This window comes from Phocoena phocoena, chromosome 6, assembly GCF_963924675.1.
Source record: "Phocoena phocoena chromosome 6, mPhoPho1.1, whole genome shotgun sequence".
NCBI classification, from domain to species: Eukaryota; Metazoa; Chordata; class Mammalia; order Artiodactyla; family Phocoenidae; genus Phocoena; species Phocoena phocoena.
In genome coordinates this window covers 58,901,419-58,929,204 of record NC_089224.1, presented here as the reverse complement: position 1 = coordinate 58,929,204, position 27,786 = coordinate 58,901,419, and the positions used below count along the sequence as shown (strand labels likewise).

General features: G+C 42.1%; 1 protein-coding gene across 1 annotated transcript in view; it reads right to left on the bottom strand.

Annotated features, from left to right (window-relative positions):
• The window catches only part of GLDC (glycine decarboxylase), a 99,683-nt gene that overhangs the window by 68,860 nt on the left and 3,037 nt on the right, over positions 1-27,786 (bottom strand). The window contains exons 3-4 of the mRNA XM_065878897.1: positions 11,032-11,167; positions 2,896-3,060 (exon numbers count right to left, since the gene is read on the bottom strand). Coding sequence (XP_065734969.1) covers positions 2,896-3,060; positions 11,032-11,167 — 301 coding nt within the window. The remainder of the gene's footprint in view (positions 1-2,895; positions 3,061-11,031; positions 11,168-27,786) is intronic.

Below are 27,786 nucleotides of genomic sequence, written 5' to 3'. Positions count from 1 at the left end.
GCCCGTGAGCCATGGCCGCTGAGCCTGCGCGTGAGATGAAAGCTTTTACTCAGAAAAAGGGGATGGAGGTGGGGGATGGGAGAGCAGCGAGAAGGTGGATGAGGAAGAGAGAAGGTGAAAAGGAGTGAAAAGCTTAGACTAGGAACGGCATTCTTCCCCCCCTACCCCCTGCTGTCCCTAAGATAACAGGAAGAAGAGCCTGAACCCACCCCTGGGACTGCTTGGGAAGCAGAAGGGCCTGGAACTTAGAGGTCTCCATATCTGCCCAGTGAGTTCGAGGTTCACAACTGCCAACACTGTGATTTATAGGAAATAAATATTTGATCATTCAGATGACCAAGATATATTTCTCATATATATTTGGTCTTTGTCCACAGTTCCTGGCTCACAGCTCCCAAAACCACTGGAATTTTCTACGTGTGAAAAGTGATCAAGGTGTCATTTGTAATGTTAATGAGGTGACTTTTGCATCCCACAGAGGAATGAGGGCTGGTTGCTAAAGGAGCCAACCATGTGATTAGAGGGTTGGAACTTTCAGTTCTACACCGAGCTCCAGGGAAGGAAGAGGGGCTGGAGGCTGAATCAATTGCCAATGGCCAAGATTTAATCACTCGTGTCTATGTAGTGAAGCCTCCATAGAAAACCCAAAGGGTAGGATTTGGAGAGCTTCTGGACTGGTGAACATGAGGAGATTTGGGAAGAATGGGGATCTCTGAGGGAGCATGGAAGCTCTGACCCTTTCAACATACCCAGCCCTATGCATCCCTTCTGCCTGGCTGTTCCTGAGTTATATCATTTGATAATAAACTGGTTTTACTAAGTAAAATGTTTCTCTGAGTTCTGTGCGCTTGCTCTGAGGAGGGGGTCATGAAAATTCCAGTCGATTGAATACAGGTAACAACCTGTACTTGAGAATGGCACCCTGAGTTGGAGGGGGTTGCTGGACATCAGCAGATGTTTGTTCGTTTGTTTTCAGGTGTGAGAGGAACCCCCCTCCCTGACTGGAATTGGTACCAGAATCAATTTAACCACCCCTCAAGTCTGTGGAAGCCAAGAAAGAGACTTACATGGGCATTCAGAGTGTAAACAAAGAATGTTACCCGCCAGTTCCACAAGGATCAAGCCATTAGCCACTGCAGTCAACCCAGTCAGTTGACTAGGGCCAGCCCCCCAAAACCTCAGACAGACACATCATCAATGTGGGCAGATTTCCCTACCAGATGACCATCTACATGAGAATTCTACCTGCAGGGAAGGTAAACTCAAATGTATTCTCGAGGCAAAGAACAAAAGAAGGTGAGGAGCTAAAGAATGATTATTAACTAAATATTAACCAAAGTTAACCATGACCCAGCAATTCTACTTCTAGAAATGCATCCTCAGGAAATAATCAGAACTTCTGACAAAGATCTATCCTACAGATGCACAAAAATACCATTAATAACAGTGAAAAATGGGAACAAACAATGTATAATAGAGGTGAGGTTACATAAATTATGGTACTTCCATGCAAATGAATATTGCTATGTAGCCAATAAAAGCCACAGTTTAGAAAGCTGACTAAAGAAATGGGGAAATGTTCACAAAATATTGTTAAATAGAAAAAGAAAAGCTATAAAACATTAAATACAACCTGAGAAGAATATTCTTCATAAAACAGGGTGATGCTTATTTACATATTACATTGCAGATTGCTAGTTCCTACCCAATATCCATTCTCCCTGTCACCCATAGTAACAGAACCCCAATATGTAGGGGGCAGCAATGTGCTCATCTGAAAAAAACTGCATTTCCACAGGTCACTTGTAGGTAGGGGTGGTCAATGAAGCATAAGTAAATTGTTGAGTGGAGGCTTCCAAAACACTATTTAAAGAGAGCTTATTTCACTAGAAGTACCCTTTACTTTTTCCTGAATGCAGGCGTCATGGCTAGAGCTCCAGCAGTCATCTTGTGACCAGGAGGGCTGTGGACAGGACTGTTGTCTGCCATTACAGTAAACAAAAAATGTTGCCTGCCATCCCAGTTCTACAAGGATCAAGCCATTAGCCACTGCAGCTGCCCACTGATGGTGCACCCTGAGAGGAACTCAGGATGGAGAAAAACAGGAAGTATTATTTGCTTTGGAGACTGGCCCAAGATAGTTAAGATGCATTTCTAAGGAATAATTTCAATGAGCCCAAACTCTTGCATCTTCCCATATATTGAAAAGCACTAACATTAACCTGAGATGTCTGTTCTTTGTGATTAGCAGTAATCTTTTGATGTTCGACTGCATGGTTTTTTCCCAGCAAAACATGTTCTGGCTCCTCCCTGACCTCTTCGGAGCAGTTCCTCAGAGCTGTGTGAGAGACTGTCTCCGGGGCTCTCATCCTTAGTAAGATCCCCAAATAAAACTTAACTTGCAACTTTTAGGTTGTATGTTTTTCTTCAGTCTACAGGATAAAAGCCTCGCACTAACGATGGCAAAGAGAGAGGTGCAGTGGTCCTCGATACTATCTCGGAGTTGCTGTAACATCCCTGAACTTAACATTATGTATGTGAACAGCAAAATGTCTTTCTTACATAATGTTAAACAATAAACAGCAGTGGCTTTTTAAATGCACTATATTTCACATCTGTTTGTTACCTCAACTAACTGGTATAATGATACTGATACAACATATCTCATAGACACAAATGTGTGTGTGTGTGTGATAGACAGAAAGAGGGGGCGGGGAAGAGAAAGCGAGAGAGAGAGAGAGAGAGAGAGAGAGAGAGAGAGAGAGAGAGAGAGAGAGAGAAAGAGGGACAAAGTCACTGGGCACTGACCGGAGCAGGGAAACCCCCGCCTGCACAGCAGTTGTGAGACTGGAAGATGTCCCTCCCCCTGAGGGAATCTCATGTTGGGCCTCTCACCTGTGGCAGAGCTGCATTGCCTCTGCAGCCGCGGTGGCCTCATCCAGCAGGGATGCATTAGCCATGTCCATGCCTGTGATGTCACACACCATGGTCTGGTAATTGAGTAAACTCTCCAGTCTCCCCTGAGATACCTCTGGCTGGTACGGAGTATACTGGGTGATCCTGTAAGGGACCCAAAACACTATGTCCAAACTGTGAATCCACTATTCAGAAAAAGCTCATGAAATACCTTCATTTTAGAATTCAGTATCTGAAAATTAAGTTTGCCTCTCTCGAGAATCATATAATACAACAATAAGCTTCCCTTTTGTCTTTTGTACGGAAACTCGGCATTAAATCATAGTAACAATATTACCCTTTGGGGATAATCAGTACTTACTTTTCTATCCCTCTAAATTACTTAATCTTACATTTCTATTTTAATGATCTTATCATAAGTATGCTGTATTGTAAGTTGGCTCTTAAAATCCACTTGAGACTGCCCATGGTATTATAAACAGAATAAAAAAAAAAGCTCACTGCAACCATGGTTCACAATAGAAAAGTATCCAAGAATCTAATATCTAATACTTGAAACTTTTGGTTTTGGGGGAGAGGAGCTTTGTTTAAACTAACCAGAAGTTATATTCGCTCCTAAAAAATTAATAGAGGTCTATTTAAGAATTGCCGGGAATTCCCTGGCGGTCCAGTGGTTGGGATTCCGCACTTTCACTGCCAAGGGCCTGGGCTCAATCCCTGGTCAGGGAACTAGGATCCCACAAGACGCGTGGCACAGCCAAAAAAAAAGAATTGTCACTATCCAGTTATTAAAAGTCTATGGGGGCTTCCATGGTGGCGCAGTCGTTGCGAGTCCGCCTGCCAATGCAGGGGACGCGGGTTCGTGCCCCGGTCCGGGAAGATTCCACATGCTGCGGAGCGGCTAGGCCCGTGAGCCATGGCCGTTGAGCCTGCGCGTCCGGAGCCTGTGCTCCACAACGGGAGAGGCCACAACAGTGAGAGGCCCGCGTACCGCAAAAAAAAAAGTCTATGGAAGTAAACTCCATACCTATCAAAATTCAAGAATACTAATGGTTAGAAGGCAGCGTAGACATGAATTCTAACCTTAAAATCCTCCAGTTATTAGCCAAAAATGTGTCTTTAGGTATGAGAGTTAACCCACTTAGTGACTTCATCACTTTTTCATCCCTTCACTCATTCACTCATCCTACAAATATTTACCAAAATATCTACCAAAAACTGATAAGTTCTGGTGGCACATCATAAGCAAGATGGGTACCAGCCCCTGATCTCAAGGAAAATATATTGTAGTGGGGAAAAAGAGATAAAAAATACATAAGATCATTTCAGAGTGATAAATATTTTAAAGAAAATAAAATAAGAGGAGAGAGTGTGGCTGAGGACTTGGAAAGAGCTGCTATCTTTTCACCAAGAATCCATTACTGTACTATCAAAGTGTGTCAGACTGGGGTCTATGCTCCCACATGAGAGTAACACTGTTTCATATCTCTATTGTTTTCGTTCTTCCAAGCCTGAAGAGTATTAGGAAAAAAAATTTTTTTCAACCCCTTTTCCTTTCTCTCCTGATCTGGTAATCATGTTCAGGATATTTCCACCTTTTTTTTTCTTTTTTCTTTTCTGAAGGCTTGGAAATCAATGTCTTCTTACCTTTGAGGGGGAATAGAGTGGGGGAGATTGCCTTACCAAGCAGTACAATGTCAAGACTTTGAAATAATGTCCCTGAAACTTTCATTGGTATAGGTGTGTGTGTGTGTGTGTGTGTTTGTGTTTGTGTTTGTGTGTGTGTGTTTGTACAGCAGAGTATGTTTTTGCTTCAATTAATTCCTTGAACAGCCTGGCTTAGCAACTGTAAATCAGTTAGCCAAATTCTAAGCGGGTGGTGAACTGGAATAAATAAAGCACACAATACATAATGTAGACTAAGTAGAAAGGGAATCTAAGCAGAAATGGCACACAAAAGGCACAGGCAAGGGGCCACTGTGACCTCAGATCAGATAAGATCTTCATACACAGCATAGTCTGCCACCACAAAGACATATGCTTAGATAGCCTGGCTAACATGAAATTTTCATTTTACTCACAATCATTATTTGGCATACGGACAGACACACAAACTTATACACACACATACGCAAACAAGCATGCATATGTATAAGCTAGCCCATCCAAAGAATTCATCACAGCACTGAACAGAATGTTGAAAAATGAGCAACAAACTCTCTATTAAAAGGAAAATGATTAAATTAGACAATATGCATATAATACTATGGATTGTGGAAATGATATGTAAAAATATTTTCTGACATAGAAGATGCTCATGATACATTAATTTAAAAAGTAAAATGTAAAATACTACAATCCTATTTTTGTAAATTTGTAAAAACGTGAACCAAAATGTAAACAGTGATTTTCTCTGGGTGGCAAGATTAACCATAATTTTTACTTTCTTTTTATTATATGTTCTAAATTTTAAAGACATCGGCTACCATTTATTAACCATCTTCTGTGTGTCAGGAACATGTTTACAACCTTTTTTTGCTGATTATGTGATGCATGCTCTTTGTAAAAAGTTGGGAAATTGAGATAACTACTGGAAAATAAAATCACCCATAATCCCAGAACTCTAAGATAACAATAGTTAACATTTAGGTACATTTCTTTTCAGTCTTTTTTTCTTTTTCTTTTTCTGCTCATTTTTCTGTTGTGCTGTTTGCCCCTTTTCTTGTTAATTTGTGACTTTTCTATATATATTCTTTTTATTTTCTCTAGCTTTATTGAAGTATAATTCACAAAACTGTGTATATTAAAAGTGTACAACATGATGTTTTGATATATGTATACTTTGTGAAATGACCACCACAGTCAGGTTAATTAATTTCAGTCTCTTTTTGACATCACAATCATACTTATACTTCAAAGTAAGATGGTACTCTGTATAAAGTTGCATCTCGATTTTTTTTTCTGTTAACATTATTCCATGGACAATTTCTAATAACTTTAAATATTATTCAGAAATATGCATTTGATTGTTATGTGTTATTAAATCATTTATCATAACTTATTTAACAAGTCCCCTCAAGTTGAACATTACTTTTGGTTTTTAAATATTAGAAATACCATAACAGTGAACATTCTTATCTTTGTATTATTTCCTTAGGATAAATCCCTAGATATGGAATTTCAAATCATACGGTGTACAATAATCAATTTCAAATCTTTCGGTACATATGCTATGTTTTTCTCTAGACAGTTCACACCATTCTGTATTCCCTTAAGTAACACAGTGATTCACAGGTTTCCCTGTATCTTCACCAATGCCAAGTATTAAGAAGCTCTGGGTGTCAACCTAAATTCTCTAATTTATTACCTGTGAACTGGGACAAGTCACTAAACCTCTCCCTGCCAATTTCTCTTGGCCATCAATGGAGATAACATCACCCATATCGGATATTATCTTAACACTCAAGCCCAATTAACATACATAAAGCATTTTGGAAATGGTAAAGTCCTTCCCAAATGCTGGTTGTTTTGAAAAGTTTTTATCCTCTGTTCCTGTCTTAGAAAATTTTTTTTAAACACTCATAGACTTCTCCCAAAGGATTTATTCATACTTCTATTCAGATATTATTAGATATTTCTATTTGGAAACAATTTCTTTCTGGAAATTCATCACATCCCATGTCAGCATCACACTCCCTATCCTTCCTCCAACCAGATCACCAAACAAGGTAGTTTCTTTTCTTAAATTCCTTCAAAGTTACCACTATCATGCCAATTCTCAAGGTAAAATGTCCAGATTTTTTTAGGCCCAAATGATGACCAGTTGCCATTAGTCTTCCTTCCGACATCCTATATCCACCCCTTTGATGCCTTACTAGCCTAGCACAGTGCTTAAAATAGGAAATTATCTAATATTTCTGGTGCAAATGTATGGGTTTGACTTTGCTGCTCAAATGGGGATGGCTCCCCAGTTACCTGCAAGAAAAAGCCCCAAACCTCCCAAACACAGTCCTTCATACCTGAGACCATGCTATGCCTTTGCTCACAGACTTTGGGATTTAATATTCCCCTTCCCTTGTTCAGCCTTTCTCTCCTTGCTCAAAGTCCAAGCTTAGGCTGATGCTAATTAGCATTGCTAAAAGGAGAGAGCTTTAAAACTTTTCCTGCAAAGATGACAAATACATGATCCTACTTTCTTTTACTTGTAAACTTCTTTTATAATCCACACTTTTTTTTTTACAATAAACAGACATAAATGGTCTTAAAAATCATCTATTAATGGACACGGATTGGTGAGTCTCAAGCCTGGAGATACTAAATAAACCCTCGTTTCAGGAGAAAAATGCTAGCACAGGGCCTGCCATCCTGCATAAAAGGGTTTAGTTGCCCCAGGCAAAACAGTGGTCAAGAAAATGTCTGTAATCTACAACTTCTATGTTCCAACTGATATTTAACTCAATTGATTTCTGTTTCTAGATATATTTTAATATTAAAAACCAAAATGTATCTGCATATCCAAGAAGGCATTCTGTTCCGCTCAAAAAGGATGCATGATATATTCAACATGGCATTAACATTTATTCCAAAATAATCAGTATTCCCTACGATTTTAACCAAAAAAGGCGTGGGGGAGTTGCAGGAAGACAAACATTCATGAGATTCTCTCATTTAATCCCAGTGCCAACATTACACAAAACAGAAATAGTCACAAGGGAAATGTAAGTGTTTTGATATTAGTTAACTGATATTATCAGCAATCAAAAATTTCAAAAAGTAGACCCTATAAAATATATTCTAGGCCTAATGTAAATCTTCTTGTAAAAGCCCAAATGTTTGTATTCTCTGGAGGCTATGTTACCCATTTATTTTCACCTCACGTCACCGGAATTTGTTGGTTCCATCTCTATGGCAACCATTCAGAAGGGTGATAATGTGAAGTCTACCCAAGCTCATGTGCACAGCCCTCCCTATCAGGGCTGGCAAGGGCCAGTATCACCCTCTGTTTCAGATCAGCTTTCGGAGGATGCAAAGGAACAAAACTTAAAATGCACCCCAAAACCAGAACTGAAAAGCAAAGAACAACACTGTCTCCCTCTCAAAACTCTGGCGGATCCTAAAGTAAATGAACATATCCACTCACAGCCAGGAAGCAATATGGTGAATATTCTGTGCGGCCACCAAGAGCGAAGACAGCTGGCCAGTATTCAGATGGCTGGAATGCTGCAGCCCATTCATGTACTTAGGAGGCTTGTTTTGTAAGAAGGAGGAGACAGGCCATTTGCTTTTCAAATCAAACTTGGAGTTTACCATCCAAACTTTTACCAATACCCCAGGGGAAAAGAAGCCCTCAGCAATACAAATACCTTCACACACGTTCACACACACACAAACACACACACACCCAAAGCAGAAAAACTACTTCTTTGACAGTTCGTTCCTGTTCTCCTATTAATAAAGAAATGGAGCATATTGAAACCAAAAGCAATGCAACAGGGATTAGGCCAACAGATCTGGCTTCTATAATGATGGGACGTGAATCACTGCATCTAGGACAAACACCCTCACCAACCAGGACTACCTTTGCACTTATGCAAAAGCAGACAGAAGATGCAAAGGCGCTGTGCTTCCCACATAGTCTAACCTATGCCCTAAGCTACACACATGCCTTGGTCCTCAGACCTACAGGTCTGGGCTTTAGGCACCAGATGAAGGCCCGCTGTGCTGACGGCCCAACACATATTCACTCACAGACTCAAATACACAGAAACCGCTATGTTTGTTTGAGTGTAAGTTCAAACAGAGTGTAAGTAAGTTCACATATGGTAAGTAGTCAAAACAGTACCCCTATTCCTAGCACTAAGAACACTTTGTGCAAAGTTCAAAATTACGTAGGGTATCAGGTTTACTCTCTAAAACGTCAAAATTGTCCAAGTTTGTAATCTTAGATGGGGTTGCACATTTCTCTGTGTGTTTGTGTGTGTGTGTGTGTGTGTGTTTTAGAGGTGACTAGCTGTTTTAAAGGGAGAATGAGGGAATCGGGAGGGGAATGAGCAGGGACTCAGTAGAGTCTGGGAAATGAAAATTTACAAAAACAGGAAGGGGGCCGTCCACATGAAAACCCATCTGGGTTTGCTAACTGGTGCTCACAGAAGTTAGGCTCCTACCCAACCACAGAAGCTGGGAGACACGGACCCCATCTTCAGAAGTTGACTAGAACAAACAGTAAATTTGGGGGGGGGTAGCTTTGAGTCTGCTCAGGCAGGCACTTACTTCTGGGTTTTTTTTGTTTGTTTGTTTTTGCGGTACGCGGGCCTCTCACTGCCGTGGCCTCTCCCGTTGCAGAGCACAGGCTCCGGACGCGCAGGCCCAGGGGCCATGGCTCATGGGCCCAGCCGCTCCGCGGCATGTGGGATCTTCCCGGACCGGGGCACGAACCCGTGTCCCCTGCATCGTCAGGCGGACTCAACCACTGCGCCACCAGGGAAGCCCCTTCTGTTTTTGTGGGAAAAAATGGACTAACAGATGTCTCAATAGTCTGTCATAGGATGGCAGGTGGACAGCTTCTTATATGAGGCAATTATACTGAAATAAGAATTTTGGTCACTTGATTCAAATTAACTCTGACAGAATTTTATTAAATAACACCTATTTTTAAAACAGATGTGAAGTGTTCAGCAAATGTTTAAGATATATTGCTGTGGAGCACGTACTTAGTATTTCAAAGGAGGCAATTCCGTGCTTTCCCATGGGGGGGGGGTCCACATTCCCTTTACTAAAGTTGATTATTTTTCTGTATGCTAACCTAAAAGATAGTCTCTGCATCTTGCTATAAATACCTTTGAATTGCTGAGGCAATCACTTACTCTGTCCTTGCATAATAATGGTCCTACTAAAAATTAAATTTACCTCGTACATCAACCAACTTAAAAAAAAAAAAAAATCACCCAGGAAGTATCAAAGCCTTCCCAGGCTTGGTTTGTTTCTACGCTAGAGATGGTAAGTGCACACATTCCTTTAGAGATAAGGTTATCAGTTGAAATAAAGTTTCGATTCAAAGATGCTGGTGTATACAATGGCACTGATCCAAAAACAGAGGAAGAAAGGCCCAGGGGTCCCCATCTTTCCTCCTCCATAGTCAGACAATATTTCCCAGTGGGCAGAAGAAGCAGATGCTCTGATCTGCTCTAAGGCACCTTTGAAGCCATGGTCTTTGCCCGTTAAGAAGTACCCAAGGTGTTTTCTTGTTTAGTGTATACTAGGACATGAATCTCTGTTTCCTTCTTTCTATCATACAGCAAACAGGAATGGAAAAGCAAGATAGCATGGAAGTTTTCCTCAAGTGCAGGAGAAACATTCTCATTTTGCGCAACCTGTGGCAGCCAGAGTGGGCAGGGACAAGAACACCCCCTACCCCACCCCCTAGAGGACTAGGAACGAGTTACCTGATAGGTGAGGTGGAGGCAGAACAAGTAACAGCATTAACAGCTCAGCCTTGTCTCTGATTGTTTCTAGAAGAGCCTGTTCACAGAATACACATGTTCTCTTTCTCTACAAAGTGCTAAGTAATAAAGCTAACATTTGCATCTCCATCTACCTGATACAATGTCTTCTTTTTCAGTTGGTCATAAACCCAGAATATTGGTTTGGGGCAGGGAGCAGAGGAGGGGGGCATAATTAACTGTAGCTCCTAAAATCCTGAGAGAAGACAATGGACCAAGATTTTGACTCACTGAGTAATCTCAGACAGCCTAAAATCCTAGTGTCTCCAAAGAATAAAGCCCTGAATCTGCCTACCTGCAGGTTTGATATCTTGCTCAAAAACGCTCACTGAGAACAAACACGGAGTCAGCAAGAGGAAGAGATGCCCAGCATCCACAAGTTTGAGCTCTACATTATTTTATGGGAATAAAAGTGGAAAGAAGCTTCTAAGTCCTCTACATTTGAGTAAGGAAATCTCCCAAGCCAGAGAAAGCCAGGTAGGTTCCTGCAGGTTAGGGATAACACTAGAGTATGGGTGTCAGTGGGCAAGTTCTGAGACTTTGCAGGGTGGGGACACAGAAAGAGTCATGCAAATCAAATCACAGCACTCCTGTTTTTCATCAAGAAATACATTACCATCCTGAGTTCTCCAGTAAGTTCCGCAAAATTGTCTGTGGCACTGAGCAGTTATAATAGCCCATGCCAATATATGATCTCCAGATCTGGTTCTTGCTGGAAATGGCATGCAGAGATGCAAGGATTTCATTTTCACCTGATTGTGGGAAAGAGAGAAATGTTACAGAGAGAAAATGTCTCAAAAGAGAACTCTAGTTATAGTTTTAAGCCCTAGTTTTGTTTGAATATTGACATGAGGAGAACAGCTATATGGGAAATATAAGAATCATCCTCTCAGCAACACTAAGTACTAGATGCAGGAACCTGAAAGATCCCCAAACAGCACTCAGTTACTCCTCAAGGTTGGTTCCTCGTAATTTTTTTTGGCTCTTCTTTTTTTGGCTTTGTCAGAATTTCCCAGTTTTGACACCTGCCTCATTCCAGTTTTCTTCTGTTCCCTTCACATGTTTTATTTACACCAAATAAAAATTCTGCTCCTGGTAAAATATTTTTCCTTTTATTCATTTTTTTTGGGGGGGGGTTAATTTATTTTATTTATTTTTGGCCACATTGGGTCTTTGTTGCTGCACATGGGCTTTCCCTAGTTGCAGCGAGCGGGGGCTTCTCTTCGTGGCAGCGCACGGGCTTCTTAGTGTGGTGGCTTCTCTTGTTGCGGAGCACAGGCTCTAGGCGCGCGGGCTTCAGTAGTTGTGGCTCGTGGGCTCTCGAGCGCAGGCTCAGTAGTTGTGGCGCATGGGCTTAGTTGCTCCACGGCATGTGGGATCTTCCCGGACCAGGGCTCGAACCCGTGTCCCCTACATTGGCAGACGGATTCTCAACCACTGCGCCACCAGGGAAGCCGTTTTCCCTTTTAAATTGCCTTATACCAATAGTTGGTATGTCTTAAATAACACATGACCTACATTTTTCTCTAAAATTGCCATGCTAATTCTGACACTTTTTCCTGTGTGTCGCTGAAAGGGCTACTTATAAAAGGCCCTTCACCCAACCAAGAAAATATCAGTTATAATAAAAGATCCACATGCAGGGTTTTTTTATATTTATTTATTTTCCTTATTTTTTCCCACTTTGGTTTTTTTTTTTTGGCTGCGTCAGGGTCTTAGCTGCAGCACATGGTATTTTCGTTGAGGCATGTGGGATCTTTCGTTACAGTGCACAGGCTCTTTGTTGTGGCACATGGGCTTTTCTCTAGTTGTGGCACTCAGGCTTCTCTCTAGTTGTGGCGTGCGGGCTCCAGGGCGCGTGGGTATGCTGTTTGCGGCACACGGGCTCTCTCATTGAGGCGCGTGAGCTCAATAGTTGTGGTGCCCGGGCTTAGCTGCCCTGCGGCGTGTGGGATCTTAGTTCCCTGACCAGGGATCGAACCTGTGTCCCCTGCACTGGAAGGCGGATTCTTCACCACTGGACCACCAGGAAAGTCTTAACCAGCATTTTCATTAGGGAACTAGGTAATTAAGGAGGAATTATAAAAGTCCTCGGATGCAGATGAGACGCTATTTGGGGTCATGCACGTAATAACAGCATCTGACAGTTTGAGCACTTACTCTTTCCCAGGAATTGTACCAAATGCTTTCCACATCGCTTTGGAAACTAAGGCTTGAAGAGAACCACTCACCTAAGGCTACATGATTTTAAATTAGCTACCCAGCCTAACTCCAGCTTCCACACTTTCCTGAATGTGCCAGATTTCGATCTGCTACTTATACTGAAAGATACTTTCTAGATACAAATGACCTTACCTGGTTCTTTCTCTACTCCTCTGCATATAGTTAGATCATGCTACTAAAATTTAACTGAGATTTAACTACTTAGGCAAATGTCTGCCCCCTTTAAGATCTTACAGACTCAGGGACTTCCCTGGTGGTCCAGTGGTAAAGAATCCACCTTCCAATGCAGGGGATGCAGGTTCAATTCCTGGTTGGGGGGGCTAAGATTCCACACGCCACGGGGCAAGTAAGCCTGCGTGCCACAACTACTGAGCCCGCACGCCCTGGACCCTGCGCACCACAACTACAGAGCCCGTGCACCACAACTAGAGACAGAAAACCCGCACGCCACAACTAGAGAGAAGCCTGCATGCCACAAGATCCCACATGCCTCAACAAAGACCCGACATGGCCAAAAAAAAAAAATTAGGGACTCAGTCACTAAATCTTGGAATTGATTGATTTTATTGTTACAAATCTAGGTACAGCAATCTCTAAAATGGCAAACTGGCTAGGAAGATGCTTCATGATGTTTTAATTCTACTGAACTCTGTGACTGTTATTCTCATTAATCCTTCTTTATCTTCATTGAAAACACTGTCACCTTCCATCCTACCCTCCCACCCCACTTGCTTTCACAGTAAATAAATTCACAAGAGATGTGTCATTTTGCCAGACTAGGCTAACAAAAGAGGGGAGTAAGTATCAGTTTACAAGTATCAGTTTCATGAGTAAATACAACCCTACTGCCTTATGATGGACAATCTTGCCTTCTTCCACAGATTTAGGAACTATAGGTGAAAGTACAATAAAACAATATCTGAGGAGATACGCAAGTACAGCATCCTTAGGAACAATCATGCAAGAAATCCAATCACTTCCCAAAGTCTTCTTAGGGCAGAGTGATTAAGAGGCCCAGTAGGAGGGGAAATTAGCAGTGCCTGGCCCGCACCCAATTCAGCAAGGCCAGCTTAAATTAAGATCCTGTGCAAGAGGGACAGGTCCCTGTTCCATATTATGCCATGAGGACAAAAGGTCCAGCTCTCAAATGAGAACAGTCTTTGAAGGACTTTGTCAAATTAAGAGTTTAACCTTTGAGAGTCATAGAGTATTGAGTAATATGATTTTTTTTCTACATTACAGAAAGATAATTCTATTGGTAGTGTGGACAGGTCAGAGAGGAGACTCTGGAAACAAGGGGATATGGTAAGAGGCCAGCACAATAGTCCAGGAGGGAGATGGTTCAGGGAGTATTATGGGTTAAAGGGTTAAACTGTATCCTCTAAAGAGATACGTTTAAGTCCTAACCCCAGGTACCTAAACAATTATATAAAACATCAGTGGCTGCTACGAGAGATGTTAATATTTATCTGGAGACCCTAAACTCTCAAGTAGAATGGTGGAGGAACCTGATTCTTCCTTTTGCGAGAAAACCCATTCTCTCATACCTCCCAGCAGGGCTGAGGATGTTAGTACAAGTTCGTGTGCCCAGTGAAAGAGCTTCAGTTAGAGCCCAGTTCCTTTCTCATCCATTCTGCAGCCTATCCTGCCCATATGCCTTCACCACTGCAGACTAGCCAGGAACCCACTTCCACACCCCACATCAGTTCAGGGTGTCCATATATCAATACATATCATCAACCCTCATAGTTGCCAATGTCCTACACACTTGGATAAAACACTTGAAAAAATTTAAAGGCCAATTAGCATAAAAGAAGAGCAAAAAAATTAATTATAGATAAGACCCAGAAGCATAAAAATGTTCAAACTTGAGTTTTTAATCCTGTAACAGAGGAGACTTCCCTGGTGGCGCAGTGGTTAAGACTCCATGCTCCCAATGCAGGGGGCCAGGGTTCGATCCCTGCTCAGGGAACTAGATCCCCCAGGCATGCCACAACTAAGAGTTCGCACGCCACATATAAGGAGCTTGCCTGCTGCTACTAAGGCCCGGTGCAACCAAATAATCCTATAACAGATATACTCTAGTCCCTATGGGACCAAATTTTCCAAGCACCTGTGGGCTCTGCCCCTACCCAGATAGAGCTAATACAAATACAGCAGGCCCTCCAGGACCCACAGCTTCCAAATTTGTGGATTTCAACCAAGAATCAAAACTATTCAGAAAAAAAATTTTCAGAAAGTTCCAAAAAGCAAAACTTGAATTTGCCAGTGTTGGCAACTATTTACATATCATTTACATCGTATTTACAACTATTTACATAGAATTTACCTTGTATTAAAACTATTTACATGGCATTTACATTGTATTAGGTATTATAAGTAATCTAGGGATGATTTAAAGTATATGGGGAGGTTGTGCGTAAGTTATAGGCAAATGCTGCACCATTTTATATAAGAGACTTAAGCATCCAAGGATTTTGGTATGGTGGAGGGTGGGGGTAAGGGGGCGCCTGAAGCCAATCGCTCCTGGATACTGAGGGACAACTGTATTCCCTGATTGGCCCTCATCATAGCCTGGTCTTGACAACCAATTTTACATTCTATTGGGAACAAAGTGAGTTAATAGAATGAGTAGTCCTCTGTACACCAAGCTAAAGGACACTCATGAGCCATCAAGAGTAGGGTAGGTACTTGGTCATGCTTCTGGAAGTTATAATGGTCTGAGAAACCTTTACCATTCACTCATCCGTTGCTCATCATGACAACCTAGAAGTCAAGACAGTCTGTGACTTGAAGAACAGAGAGTTAAACTGCTTCTTACTGTGATAAAATCAAGACCTCACCTAGAGATTATCATACTAAGTGAAGTCAGAAAGAGAAAGACAAATGCCACATAATATCAGTTATATGTGGAATCTAAAAAATGATAGAAATGAACTTATTTACAGAACAGAAATAGACTCACAGACACAGAAAACAAACTTACAGTTACCAAAAGGGAAAGGGGAAGGGGGGATAAATCAGGAATTTGGGATTAACAGATACACACTACTATATATAAAATAGATAAACAACAAGGACCTACTATATAGCACAAGGAACTATATTCAGTGTCTTCTAATAACCTATAATGGAAAAGAATTCAGTTATATGTATATAACTGAATCACTTTATACCTGATGCATTGTAAATCAACTATATGTCAATAAAAATAAATAAATTAAAAAATAATCTAGACCTCAGGCTTTATCAGTCACATTTAATAAAAAAAAAACACTCCCCAACAACACAACTTAGTGAGTGTCTGGATTATTTCTAATGTTTGTTCACTGGTCACCATTTCTCATACCTACTAATGAAATCTGACTTTGGTCCAATCAGCAGAAGAGCCAACCTAGTACATTTAGGAGCCCAGAGTTTGAGTTACTATGTTAAGTAATGCCAAGATCCAATGGACATGGAGAAAAGGGGAGAAGAGGGAAAAGTCCACAATCAGAGGTCTACCGCTGAACCTCTCTGAAATGGAGCATAGCAGAAGCAGTCTCTAAGAGCAAGTTTTGGGGCATGATTGGTCTAAATAAAAGCCCAAATCCTAACCATGCGATATCCACCACTGTACTTCACAATAGAGTTAGATTCCTTTCCCCCTTGGAAAAGAATGCCTTTCTAGAGAAATAGGGTGGGATCCTTAAGTCCAAAGTGGCAGTCTTTTCCACCTACGTAGTAAAAGAAGCATTTTAAAAAGGCAATTGTGTCATCCAAACCCTGGGCAGCACAGCCCCAGGAAAGCTGTGTGAACAAAGAGGAGAGAGGAAAATGATCAGCTTCCCCCCAGAGTGAGCCCCACAGCAGTGCACATTCCTCACCCTTGTCCTTCCAACTTGACAAAAACAGCTTCTTCCTGTTAACAGGCCCAATTCCAGTAACTATCTTCCTGAATATGAAGGACAATGAAACAAACCAGGGAGGAAATGAGACAGAATGAGAAAGGGAATGTCCATTAAAAAACACTTGGATGGATAAACAACAAGGTCCTACTGTATAGCACAGGGAACTATATTCAATATCCTGTAAGAAACCATAATGGAAAAGAATATAAAAAACTATATATAGATAGATAGATATACATATATATAAAATATGAAAAACTATATATATATATATATATATCTGAATCACTTTGCTGTAAACCAGAAACTAACACAACATTGCAAATCAACTATACTTCAATTAAAAAAATAAATAAAAACAAAACAAAACACTTGGAGACAAACTGTCATTCTCCAGACGTCTGCCTACAGCCTCAAAGAGCAGCCAGACCTTGCATTACTGTGTCCTCCCAGCCATGAAAGTCCTTAGTCCTTTAGCAATCTAAGCAGTTAAGTTCTTTTCTTGTGGAATAAATACCTGCTTCTGACCTTGTTTATTCCTCTACCTCAGCACGTTGCATAACACCCTGGTCCTAATGTACCAAGAACAGAGTTCAGTGACCTGGGCACCATTCCCTAAGAAACTACAGGTGGGTCTCACAATGGTCCTGCTTCTCAGAATTCAGAATGAATGCTTCCTCCTTACATAATTCCATATAAGAGCCTTTCCAATAGTAACTCCCTTGTCACTTGCACCTAAAACGTCAAGGAGAATTTTGCACCTACCACTTCCCCAAATATACTTTCTGGTAGGAATAAGCTGATTTAGCTGTTAAATTTCTAGGCCTAGATTTTAATTTCCCATACATGTGAACTTGGACAAGAACTAGGAGAATGTCATCAGAATAAACAGGCAGGCTATATGGGTCAAGATACCTGCTACACCCCAACACACACACACACACACACACCCCTAACCCATTCCCAAACACACAATTTTTTTTTGCCACAATTATATGGAAAAATGTATCCATGCTTTGCTTTTGCTTTTCTGACAATCTAAAAATATTATGCCTAAGTTTCCACAGAGTATATATTATTCTACCAGTTATATTAAAAAATAAATATATATGGATATGTTGTATATTAACAGAATATCTCTGGGATGATTCTTAAGAAACTGATAAGGGAGAAAGGGTCTTGCTTACCCTGTATATCTTTTCATGCTTTTGAATTTTGGATAATATGACTGTTGTTTATTCAAAAAATTTTAATTGAGTTAAAATGTTACACCCAGAACAAAATCCTGCTTGTGAAATACATGGGTGCAGACATCTGCTGTCCCCACAGTGGCTGGCTGTCCACAGAGCATTTTCCAGGCAGCCCAGCAACACCCAGCATGGAGCAGCCATTCAACCAGCAACAGAGCCTCCCTCCCACTCCCTGCCCTTCATGTGCTTTGCAAGATTCTCAGAAAAGGACTCTAAGGAAATCATCAGGACTGAAAACCAAGAAACTCGTTATTTGAATTTCCCAGAAAGGGCTTTTTCTGCCAGAGGCTGAAGGGAAGAGCTGGGGCTAGAACGTGAGGACAGAGACTGCCTTAGCATTTTTCTTGCCAAAGCTGCTCAGGAACCATGGGGGGGGTGGGGGCCAGGGTCTCAAGATAAACAAACCATGGATAATAGCATATATCAGGATTTTCTGATTTCCTGAGTGGAAGCCAGAATTTGCCTACAAACTCCATCCTAATGTGTAGCCTTTTTCTAACTTCACCTAATCATTTGCAGCACCTCTCTCCCTCCCCCGTAAATAAGTGGGCTTAAGCATGGCTTAACCCCACTTACCCAGCCCATTAAACCCTACTCCCTCTTATTTGCCAAGTTTCTTTCCCTAGCAAAGGAGGGTTTCACAACCACAGTCTGCTGAATTATAGAATTTGTTCAGTCCAGGAAGGCAAACCAATCTATAAGCTCGTTAATGCAGAATAATGACATGGAAACTCTTTGAATTGAAAACGCTTCAAGACTGGCAGAGGGGCGCCCACCCCATGCGTCAGGATGTGGTCTGGGCAGCACCACACAGGCCTCACCTGGGGCTCTGGCCCCCCAACCCTAAGCCTGTCAGGCTCTTTCCCATCTTCTTGATCAGCCGATTAATACCCCAGCTCACCCAGCCCCTCATGAGTCTTGGGAATTAGAACCCCTGGCCAGGCACTTCCAGCCGAGAGGGGCCAAGGCACATCCAATCCGTGTTTCTGATGGCTCCATGGTCCCTCGTCTCCACAGGAGTGAGCAGTCCCTAGAGCTCTGCCTGCTCACCCAAGAGATATACAGGTTCAAGATCTTTATAGCAGCTGTAGGAAAACCAGAAAAGCATCCCATGGCGGGGTAGTGGGGACATGTCTGTTATTTACTTCTGGGACTTGGGTCACACTACTTTCTGTGGGAGACCTCGTCAGCCGCCCCTTTTCATTCCATCTATAAACATTTACAAAAGAAGTGTACAGAGAAACATTACAATTCATAATATTTACCTGGAACACCAGTTGACCTACGTAAGCAGGCCAAATGGTCAATTTGAAATGAGAATCAGAGTGGAAGTCCTGGAGTGTTTGTTTTTCCTCTTTGCTGCCCTGTGAGTAGCTTGTCATGGCCAGCAGAGCAAGAACAAGAAGGGACAAATATGTATTGAGTCCAGCTTAAACAATTTAACATGTTTGCAGGAAAGAGAGAATTTTTATAGATCAAAGGAATACAGGCATATGGAGAAATTTGTAATCCAGCCCAGAATCTCACCAACTAAATTATAATCTCTTTGTGGACAGGTGCGTAGTGGTTGCTAGGTACATACTAGGTGCTCAGAAAATACAAGTGAATGAAAATTCACCTAAACTCCCACATATAGTTGTTAGCTCAATATTCACAATAACTCACCTATCACAGAATCCACAATGACAAATCAATGTGCAAACTGTTCTCACATCCCTAAAGGCATGAGCTTCAGAGAAACATTTCTAAAGGGAAACTTGCAGCTACTAAGCAAGTTCTGTGAAATAATACAGTGCGTACAATAATTTCATATTTTCCAAACTTTTGTTTCCTTATTGTTTAATCAGTTAGTACATTGGATGATATGGACATTGAGAATCCTTACTAAAATTCCCAGTTTGCATTTTTATTAAAATACTTCAGGTTTAACAAGTAAAACAAACCTGAGCAGTCAAAATGAGATCAAAGTTCTTCACACATCATATAACAGACATTTCTAAAAGCAAAGCACAGTGCCATTTGGTGGGGTGAAAAGAGGACATAAGGAATAGAAGCCAGCAATCACCCTCCTGAAAGCAGCGCACAACCTCGTTGTGGGCCACCCCCCTTCAGGCTCCTGAGCAGGTCAGGTCCTCCACGCCCATTCCCATAAGGTGCTCACTGAGCTCCCATCCCAATGTGGACGGATGGAACTGCCTCACCTGTCTCCCTCCCTAGCCAGCCTGTGTGGACTTGAAGTCCTTGGCCACTTGACTTTACCAATCCTCAAACTAAGCTAAACTCAGGCACCCCATTCCTCTGTTCCTGCTCCCAAGTCACTAAATGATGCTGGGTGAGGGGATCCTAGCAAACCTTACAGATTCAAGCCATTAAATCTCAGCAGGTCTTCCATGCAGGGTGATCTAGGCCCCTCACTACCCAGATGATCACTTTCTCACTTTTCTAATGCTCTGTCTCACCCTTCCTGCCTCTCACTTAGATCATCAGACAGGCAGCCCCTAAACTCCTCCCACCTCGGAGTGTCCTTATGTCATCATGTGGACTTTCTTCTCTCTTATGCCTAAGAAAGGTCCAGAATATGACACTGAGGTCCACAAACCCCTGACTTAAAACGTATCCTCTGGCCTCTTGGATTACTTCATCTCAGGCTGCTCTGCCTGTGTCTTTTTCCATGCTCTATTTCCCAATATCCTGGTTTCCACTTTCTTCCCAATACTTCATCCATAGGAAATCTCACTCGTTCTCATTAATTCATTCAGAAGACTCACTAAATCTGCAACTCCACCTCTAATCTCTCTCTTGAGCTCTAGACTCGTTATTTCCAACTGCTGATTCAGTTTATTCAAATGCATGCTCCTGAGTACCTCAAATTCAGTTCTGCTCAAACAACACCCATGATCTCGTCTTCCTCTAGGACCCTCCTCTTCTCCCTGTTTGCTCTCTGTTAATGACATCTCCATCACCCCAAGACACTCAGCCTAGAAACTGACTGACAGTCCTACCTGCTGCCCCGCTGGACCGACCACCATGTCTGTACCAAAACCATACTTCCCACAGGCTGCTCCCAGGCAATTATTGATACTAAGCCCAGCAGGAGAACAAATGCAGACCCATTCCTGTAAGATTTGGGACTCCTCTGATGGGTGACTTTGGTTCAAGGACTCTGCTCAGTCTGACCAAAACTTCTTAGATCTGTGCTGCAGTCTATGATTCTTCTTACCCAATTCTTCCATCCTTCTGCCCCTCCACCAGGGTCAGACCTGCATCACAGTCTAAAGGCTCCCCTGCCTTCTCATGCTCCCACTCTGACATATCTAATATCATCTTGGTGACTGCTTCCTGGTAGACACATTTAAAATCTCACCTCTAAAATCTCCAACAGGGCTTTCCTGGTGGCACAGTGGTTATGAATCCGCCTGCCAATGCAGGGGACATGGGTTTGAGCCCTGGTCCGGGAAGATCCCACATGCCGCGGAGCAACTAAGCCCGTGCGCCACAACTACTGAGCCTGCGCTCTAGAGCCTGTGAGCCACAACTACTGAGCCTGCAAGCCACAACTACTGAAGCACGCGTGCCTAGAGCCTGTGCTCCGCAACAAAGAGTAGCCCCCGCTCACCGCAACTAGAGAAAGTCTTCGCGCATCAACGAAGACCCAAGGCAGCCCAAAATAAATAAAATCTCCAACAATCTCCCAGCTGGTCTCCTTGCCTCTGTCTCAGAGGCACTCTGCAAAACACAGTTTGAATATGTCACTTCCCTCTGTAATAACTGTTAATGTCTCCCCACTATGTAGAGGAAAACAAATCCTTTATCATGGCTTTGGGCCCTCCATACCTTGCTTTCCATACCTCTCTGCAGCTCAATATTCTACACACATGGTCTACTCACCATCCTCAAATAACCATATTAGGTTATTTGAGGCATGTCCACACTTCCAAGCCTCTGCTCATGCCATAACCTCAGCTAAACCATTCATCCTATTTGCAGACCTAAGGAGCTATTCGGTATCTATCTCCCTATCAGTTTTAACCTACAGTCAGGGACCATATCTTTATCACCCTTTACTTCCTGATTCTTGCATCCTCAGTGCCTAAAGCAGTATTGTATTTTCCATTGAAGTCTCTCAAGGAATTAAAGTAGATGGAAGAGGCTATAGACATAGATTTGGTGATAGTGGCTTATAACCCAATGGTGACAAAGGGGAGTAGGTTGGGGCATTTTGTGTATGGGTAAATGGCCCTATGTACCTCAATAGTCCTCAAGAGTAATACCATATTTAAAGCACAGTATATTTTATTTTGATAGCATTGAGTACTTTTAAAAGTTAGATAAAATTCATTATAATTTATGATAGCAAGTATATGCTAATTTAGATGAATATGGTAGTTTTTTAAATATCTATGCAGAAGATTTTTAGGGCAGTGAAAACACCCTGTATGCTACTATAATGGTGGATACATGTCATTATACACTTGTTCAAACCCACAGAATGTACAACACCAAGAGTGAACCCTAATGTAAACTACGGACTCTGGGTGATAATGATGTGTCACCATAGGTTCATCAGTGGTAACAAATGTACCCCTCTGGTGGGGGATGTTGATAATGAGGGAGGCTGTGCATATGTGGAGGCAAGAGGTATAGGGGAATTCTCTGTACTTTCTGCTCAATGTTGCTGTGAACCTAAAACTGCTCTAAAAAGGAACGTCTTTTAAAAAACATTATGCGTGCAATCTTGTTTACACTCCTCCCTTCAAAAGGTGTAAACTAATTCCCCTTCCCTTGAATTTGGGCCAGTCTTAGTGACACACTTTTACGAACAGCATATGATATAAATGATACTATAGAACTTCCAAGACTAGGTCATAAAAAGAATAGTTTCTGCCTGGCTTTCCTTCTCTCCTGAATCACTGGCTCTGCAGGAATCCACTTGCCATGTTGTGAGGACACTCAAGCAGTCTGTGGACAGACCCATGTGAGGAGGCACCGGGGCCTCCCGCTAACAGCCAGCACCAACTTGCCAGCCATGTTTATGAGCCACCTTGGAAGTGGCTCCTCCAGCCCTAGTTGAGCGTCCACCAATGTGCGACCACAACCTCATGAGTGACTCAGCCAGAACCACCTAGCTTAGCTGCTCCTGGATTCTTGACCCACGGAAACTGTGAGGATAATAAATGTTCATTGTTGTTTTAAGCCCCAGTTTTGTAGTAATTTCGTATAAAGCAAGAGATAACTAATACAGTTACTTTGCCAATTTTTAAAAATATTGTTAAAGAATTCCATTTACATAAAACCTTTGATGGTGCTGGATGAATTCCATGATCCTTTAACAAGATGAAGAGGAAAAAGTTGTTTTACGTTTTAAGTTCTTTGTCTCAATCACATGACCTATTTGACCCCTCATCACCATATGTCAGCATGTTTGTATCCTTGCATGTCAAAAAATAAGCAAGTCCTGTGAAAGGATTTCAATCCAAAATGGAACCCAAGGGGAGTTCCCTGGTGGCCACTGCTGTGGCCCAGGTTCAATCCCTGGTCGGGGAACTCAGATCCCACAAGCCACGTGGCCCGTCCACAAAAAAAAAAAAAAAAAAAAAGGAACAATTTGAGACAGTAGAAACATAAAAGTTGAAGAGGGAAAGGATGGGACTCATACAGCCAAATAAAGATAAGGTGCTATCAGCAGAAAAAGGACTATTAAAAAAAAAAAAAGGAACCCAAGGATATGAAATGGAGAATCTCACACATGCTCCCTCAGAAGAACGGAACTTAAGAACTGAGAGACTGAGTTCCTGTAAACGCCTGATTTATAGAAGACTAAGACTTATCTCCAGACCAATGAACATCCACCAAGAATCTCTCCATACTCAAGCCAATGAACTTACTGGCTGGGTTCTGGCTGGATGTCCCTCTCTTTGTGCTCCCTGCCCACAAACACAACCTGCCCCAGACCCTCAATAACTTGTTTGCAGCTTCTACAGCACATGTCTCCTAAATTGCAATTCCTCTGCTATTCCCAAATAAACTCAAATTTCTGGTAATCTGAGCTTGTTTCAGTTTACATCCTTATTTAGATTGATAGTTCAAAACATGTTAATGCTTAAAAATGATACTTTACAAAGACTAAGATTTCTCATTTGGTGTTCTAGTTTCAAAAGGAAGGGGAAAAAACTGATCACAATTTATTTTAGGATTCATCTCTTTTAAAATAAATATTTTCACCTCTCCGCTTTATCAGGATATATCACCACATATTTTTCTAAAATATCCCTGTAGTATAATAAGAAATATCTCTGGTCTTCGGTATTTCCTGAGTGACAAGAGTATCTTGTCTTATTCATACTCAGGTCCTTTTGAGCACACCTGAGTATCTGCTAATAAAGTGATTAGGCTGGGGTTCCTAAATAGCCTCAGGATGTGGCTGGTCAGCAAAAAGACCAAGTGATTAGAGGGCTGGAACTTTCAGGCCCACCAATTGACCTCTGGGAAAAGCAAGGGGGGAGGGGTTGCAGGATAAGCTCTATAAAAACAGCAGATTTGATGAGCTTCTGGGCTGGCTAATACATCCCTGTGCTGGGAAAGTGGTCCACCCCAGTTCCATGGGGGCAAAAGCTCCTGTGCTTGGGACACGTCCAGACCCTACCCTATGTACCTCTTCATTTGGCTGTTCACCTGTATCTCTTATAATATCCTTTATAATAAACTAGTAAATGTAAGGAAATGTTAGTGTTCTGTGAGCTGCTCTAGAAAATTAATTGAACCAGAGGAGGGGGTCCGATTTATAGCTTTTTGGTCAGAAGTTCAGGTGAAAACCCTAACTTGTGATTGGCATCTGAAGTGGGGGCAGTTCTGGGGGACTTAATCTGTGAGGTCTGATGCTATATGCAGGTAGACAGTATCAGAAGTGAGTTAAATCGTAGGACAACCAGCTGGTGTCCCCTGAGAACTGAAAATTGCTCGGTGGTGTTGGAAAACACTCCAGAATCCCCCAAATCATTGACAGCATAATTATTCTATTAAGATTCCATCCAGGATGAGACTATAACAATACTCAAATAATTCCATAATTATGCTTCACACATTGCATTTTGCCATTTTCTTTTTCTCAATGAAGGAGCTGCCTTTTTGTGTTTTTCCCTTCTTATAATAACATATTTACACACAAAGAAAACATAGTCAATGTAAAGATTTTGTCTTTGTTTCTAACAGGAAAAGATATACCTCAACTTTTCACATTGTTTTCAGAAATCCCTGTTTTTCTATCCAATTTCACATCACTTCTGTACACTCACAGCATTTTATTCATGTTTCTTATGACATCTTGGACACTTTAACTTTCTGAATCAATTTATGTTAAGATGTAAGCTCCTTGAGGATAGTGACTATGTTTTTTCATACATTTATCCTCACAGTTCCTTGCCTACAGTAAATAGCCATAAACACTTACAATTTAGGCAATATGTTGACTGTCCAAGGTATCAGTCAGATCAGCAGGGGTCTGCCTAACAAGAATTTATGACAAAAATAAAAGGACAACAAACAGACTGCTGTGAGAGTCTAAACATATAAATAAGGAATAGCCAGACCACAGAACTTTCACCCACAACCTGCAGCGACCTACTCAGGAAACCAACCCCCTTATCTACAATAAACCACCTCTGAACTCAGCCTGCTACAGATTAGACTTGCAGAAAGCCATCTTTTGCTATCTCCAGTGACAATGGAGGAAAATGAATGATAACTTCTATAACAATTGGCCCAAAAGGGCCAGGACTTGATTAATAACTGACAGCTTCCCTACTCTCAGTCCCTGCTTCCAATTTAGGACCAACCAGACAAAGCCAAACAAGCAGCCCTAACCAATCACATAGGAAGCCCTGCTTTAATTGGCCCACTTACAGCTTGCCCAGGCCAACAGGGCACACCTGAAGCCTTTCCTTTATTTCACTATGAGGTCTTCCCACTCCTCTGCAAAACAAAAGGCTGACTCCTAGAGCAAGTTCAGAATAAAGAGCCTTTGCTTTTCTCATTTGGCTGGTCTTTATTTATCTCCACAGTTGTATAATGAAAATCCATTGAAATTATCCTAAAGATGAAATAATAATTCATATGTTCTGGGAACTGAAGGAGCTAGGAATGGCCAAAGGAGAGATTTGTCAGAGACTGAAGAGTTTACAGGTTGCACCTCACAACAGACTTAATCCAGCTGAAAGATAATTGACGCCCACAGCCAGGGGAACAACTGCCCTGTAGGTGCCCTTGGGGTCAGCTCAGAAGAGTGCCCATGGACTTCCCTGGTGGCGCAGTGGTTAAGAATCTGCCTGCCAATGCAGGGGACATGGGTTCAATACCTGGTCTGGGAAGATCCTATATGCTGCAGAGCAACTAACAGCATGTGCCACAACTACTGAGCCTGCACTCTAGAGCCCACGAGCGCAATTACTGAGCCTGCGCACTGCAACTACTGAGCCCACACACCACAACTACTGAAGCCCATGAGCTCTAGGGCCCATGTACCCCAACTACTGAGCCCGTATGCTGCAACTGCTGAAGCCCGCACGCCTAGAGCCCGTGCTCTTCAACAAGAGAAGCCACCGCAATGAGAAACTCGTGCACCACAACGAAGAGCAGCCTCCGCTCGCCGCAACTACAGAAAGCCCACACGCAGCAACGAAGACCCAATGCAGCCAAAAATAAATTAAAAAACAAAATGGAAGAGTGTCCAACCCCACCTGGGTGACAGTCACCACCTGCAGCTGCGTTACACAATACCTCCTCCCTCTGCTCACTGCCCTCCATTAACCATTTATTAAAATCACTCTAAGCGATAGATCTTAGAATACAAGGTTCTCACAAGACCATCAAAAGTCTCATTCTGACAGCTCAGCCGGTCAATTCTGGTTGAATAACTTGAACATTAAAGGGTTTAGTGTCTCCTCTCTCTTCCTAAGCATGCTCACGATAAGCAATGTGCAATTTTGTGTGAACTTTAAACCCTGCTTCTGTGAAGTTACAGGCTAGTTCAGTCTGGTTCGCTTGAGATGGCTTCACTGAAAATACTATACAGAGAGGCATATCATAGCCAAAAGTGACTGGCATGGTTCATAAAGTAATTTAAATTTTGTATTAATAATAAATACAGTTATTGTAGAAAATCTAGAAAAAGCAAAGGAATAAAAAGAAATCTAAAATCATCCATAATGGCATCATCCAGAGAAACAAATGTTCCCACTGACATATATCCTTCTAGTTTTTTTTGTTCTTTGTGTATGTCAGCGAGGGATGGAGAATTCACTTGACTAGATGAATCTGACAGGGTTTTGAACTGAATATCTTTGCTTGTTTCTCTAAAGTATGGCTTACTGTGAAGCCAACTAATGATCAAGGTATTCTTTCAAGGTACTTCCTGAAGTGTCCAAGGGGAGGGGGTGCATCCTGCGGGACAGCTGAACCCTCTGTACCTCCCTGACTCTGTCGGGCCACTCTGTCCTGTACAAGCTGGTCCCTTTAGCTCCGGCAGTCTCCCCCAGCCTCGTCCAGCAGAGCATAACTACCCACCCTTCGATACCCAGCCCTAGTCCTGAACTTTTGTCATCCCTTCCCTCGCCCTGGCAGCGGGCCTGAGTGTTCTCACACCTGTGCTCTCAACCTGCCGCTGCATTTCCACTAGGGCAGCTGGCAAATGGCAGAGTGATTCCAGTGTGATTGGCCTTGTGCATACCCGTAAACTGGATGCTTTGGAAGAGTCAGGATAGGAGTTTTCTACTTTATACACCCACCCCCTTGCAGAGGTCACAACGAAGACAATGTACACTGATGGCTGGAGTGTGAACAGCAGCTGGTCTGTGTGGGGTGAATTCTGCCTTCACCGCTTACCAGCGGTGACCTCGAGCAGGATTCTTACCCTCTGCATGCCACGGTTTCTTCATCTTTAAAACAGAGTTGTTAATGGTAGTTACCCCTCCGGGTTGTAATAAGGATTAAATTAATACATGAAATACACTTTAA